Source organism: Myripristis murdjan, chromosome 23 (genome assembly GCF_902150065.1).
Source record: "Myripristis murdjan chromosome 23, fMyrMur1.1, whole genome shotgun sequence".
Lineage (NCBI taxonomy): Eukaryota > Metazoa > Chordata > Actinopteri > Holocentriformes > Holocentridae > Myripristis > Myripristis murdjan.
The window spans coordinates 24387198-24390533 of record NC_044002.1 but is presented as its reverse complement, the minus strand read 5'-3'; the positions used below and the strand labels follow the sequence as shown (position 1 = coordinate 24390533).

The window sequence follows — 3336 nt, the reverse complement described above, 5'->3', positions numbered from 1 at the left end:
TTCAGGGACCTCGACGAGAATTAAATCCTGTTTAAAACACAGAAAAGTTGGATTTTAAGGCATGAAAATGGTCAGATTCAGAAATACAGAACACTGCCACAAGACAACAACTGCAGCCCATGGCTTTCTAAAAATATCTGAAAGCATTATGGCCTTCAAAAACGGACCTCACACCCCTATCACACACACACACACACACACACACACACACACACACACGGCAGATCCACGACTTTTGCATTCGGTGCTGTTGGAGATCAACGTGGACGGGAGTCGGCGGCAGAGACATTTCCCTCTGAGCTTCATTCTTTATTGATTTTACATGCAAAGTTACCAAAAAAGTGACTGAAAACAGACAAAATCAGGTCAAACGTGACAGTGCTAACATACAGAATCAGTTTGATTTTCAGAATTTAACAGATGATCTATCACAAAGCCACAAAACAATGAGAGCAACAGTAAAGAAAGCTTCAAAGCCTAAATCAGCAACATTACACACAATTTGAAACCAACTGATGTGTCCACCTTTTGAATTAAATGACACCCAACCTGAGAAAATGATTGACAGCACATTAAAATGATGGTCCTTTTTTTAATGGACAACAGATCACTGAAGTCCAGGATGGTGTGCATGTTGCAGCAAAATGAGGAGTCGCAGTGAAGCATTTCTACACAAGAAATCTGATCCAGCATCAGTGATCTGACCTTTTAAATATAGAACTTCTGTCATTATAAATACAGCTTTTCTGTCATTAAAGAAAAAAATCAATTTTCCACTATTTATCATAAGAAAATCAAATTAAACTGCTGGGAAAAATATAGCAAAAGTTAAACTTGAGTAAAGAATCAGGGGGAAAACTGTATTTCTCGTAATTAAGACGATATAAACGAGGCAAAAAAAGTTCTGCACTGCTTTTTCAGTCTATAATTTCTCCCCTTTATTTATACCCAATAGTGTTGTATCTTATACCGTTGTAAAGCCTGATTCGTCCTCTTTCCAGTGAGATATAACTTGTAAGGATCCTGCATTTCTGGAATGAGTGACACCGGTAATTGTGTGTGAAGCGACCAATTTTTTTTTGGAGAAAATCCCCTGAAACATTTTTTCAGTTGATCATTTCTCCCATTTAACAAAACTGATTGGTGTTGTCTTTTATACCGTTGTAAAGCCTGATTAGTCCCCTTTTCAATGAGAAATAAGTTGTAAGGATTGTCAATCGATTGGTATGACCAACATGGCTAAACATGTCCCCCCCCCCCTTTTTGATGGGAGCAAAATCCCATGTTGTTGTCTCTTCCCACACAATTTAAACATCAGATTGGTGACAATGAATCAACCTCATATTTTTCTGTTAAAAATTTTTAAAAATGTACAAAAAAAGTTTTGAGCGAAAGCAAAATTATTTTATTCATTTGAATGTTGTTAGTATGAATTAATATTGATGCATTTCACCACTTTGGGCTGTGATTTGTTCGCCTTTCTGATGTGTTTCTGCCTATAATCTCATTTTTACTGCTTTGACATTTATTTTTCTTTCGTTCTTTCTTTCTTTCTTTCTTTCTTTCTTTCTACATTTTTTGATGTTATAATTTTGTTGTTGTTATTGATGTCATCTATTTCTATCGGTGCTGTTCCACTGTCACAGAGACCTTCACTGGTAAAATCTTCAGTGTGCCTGAGGTGTTAATGATTGGAAACAGCCTGTCAGTGAAAGTGTGTGTGAAGGTGTGTATGTGTGTGTTAGTATCAGGATCAGAGAATGTCAGCTGTCCTCTGTTCCAGTCCAGATGAACTCTGACCCTCTGGAGCTTCTTCTGAACTGGGAGATCAGTGACTGGACCTGATGGGGAGCGTGCTTTGTATTTACCTCCATAGAACCATATTCTCCATAATCCAGATTGTATGTCTCCCTTCCTCTGGACAGACTCTTCTATCACACCCAGGTACCAGAATGTATTGTCTCCAACCTCAACATCCCAGCTGTGAGTCCCTGAGTTGAAGCCCTCAGGTCCCAGAACAGCGCAGTATGTAATTCTCTCTGGATTGTCAGGAAGTTTCTGTCTCTGTCCTCCTCTCACACTGGTCAGATCTTTAGACAGGAAGAGTCTTGGATGTGCAGTGTTGGGGTCCAGAACCACAGGAGTGTAGGAGACCACCTCCTTCATCTTGTCCCAGACGGTGAAGCTCAGGTTGCCCAGGTGTTTGGCCTCGTCTATCAGAGCTCCTGAGAGCAGCTGTGGATCCTCCAGCAGGGGGCGCTGGACTCTCTCCACTGTAGCCTTGTAGTTGAGCAGGAATGAGACGTCTTCAGCTCTCAGGTCCTTCTCTGTGGCTCTGATTGTGTCTGAAAGGGCTGCTATCTCTCTGCTCAGAGCCTCCGTCTTCTCCTTCATCGTCCGACTCTTCTGCTCCTCTTCCTCCCTCAGAGCGGCGATCCTGGCCTCCTCTTCCTCTTGGAGAAACTGGCGAAGCTTCTTAAACTGCTCCTTAATCTGCCTCTCTGTGCGTCGGGCCTGGACCTTAATGTGCTCTGCTGTTTGATTACACTTTCCTTTGACTTCATTAAAGAGCTCCAGTTTCTCCTGTAAGGGCTTCAGTGATTCCTGAAGTTCCTCCTTGTGAGTTTTTGCAGCTTCGTCGATGGGTCTGAACTTGTGGTCGGTGTGTTTTTCTGAATGCAGACAGACGAGACACACCGGCTGCTGATGGTCCAGACAGAAGAGCCTGAGTTTCTCAGAGTGCAGACTGCAGAGGAGCTCCGACCCTGCTGAAGCTCTCTGGTCTCTCTGCAGTAAGAAGGCCTCACACAGGTTCTTCAGCACCAAGCTAACAGGTGGATCACTCCTAGAAGATCTTCTCTTACAAACTGGACAGTCTCTTGTTGGTTTCTCTGTCCACCATCTCTGCAGACAGGCTTTACAGAAGCTGTGGCTACATGACAGGACCACAGGATCTTTAAAGACGTCATGGCAGACAGGACAGCAGAGATCCTCCTCTGATGTGGAAGCCATTTTGTCTCTGAGTGAAGAGAAAAACTGTTAAGACTTTGGTTTCATGAGTTAAAATAATTTCATTTAATAGGGAAATGAATGCTACTCATTAGATTTTTTAAGTTGCATTTCATTTCCTTCACTTCTACTCTTCCTGTTACCATGGCGTGTTTGTGAGCATGCTCAGTTGGCACATGGTCGGCTTTAAAAATGGTGTGTAGTCATGCTTTTCATTCATACACAAACCAGCCTTCATCAGGAGCGCACATCACCGTCGGAATGTAAACTCACTAAACTCTCATCCCGATAGCTGCCGACTGCTCTCACAGTTTATTTTTAGACTCA

The 3336-nt window shown here is 42.3% G+C and overlaps 1 protein-coding gene across 1 annotated transcript; it reads right to left on the bottom strand.

Moving 5' to 3' along the window:
* Nucleotides 1-1375: 1375 nt before the first annotated feature.
* Nucleotides 1376-3012, bottom strand: LOC115355375 (nuclear factor 7, ovary-like). The gene has a single exon (XM_030046149.1). The coding sequence runs from the start codon at nt 3010-3012 to the stop codon at nt 1621-1623; it is 1392 nt and encodes a 463-aa protein (XP_029902009.1). The 3' UTR covers nt 1376-1620.
* Between the last annotated feature and the right edge of the window lie 324 nt (nt 3013-3336).

Coding starts and splice junctions, on each gene's coding strand:
- LOC115355375 (XM_030046149.1), bottom strand. CDS start 3,012: ATGGCTTCCACATCAGAGGAGGATCTCTGCTGTCCTGTCTGCCATGAC.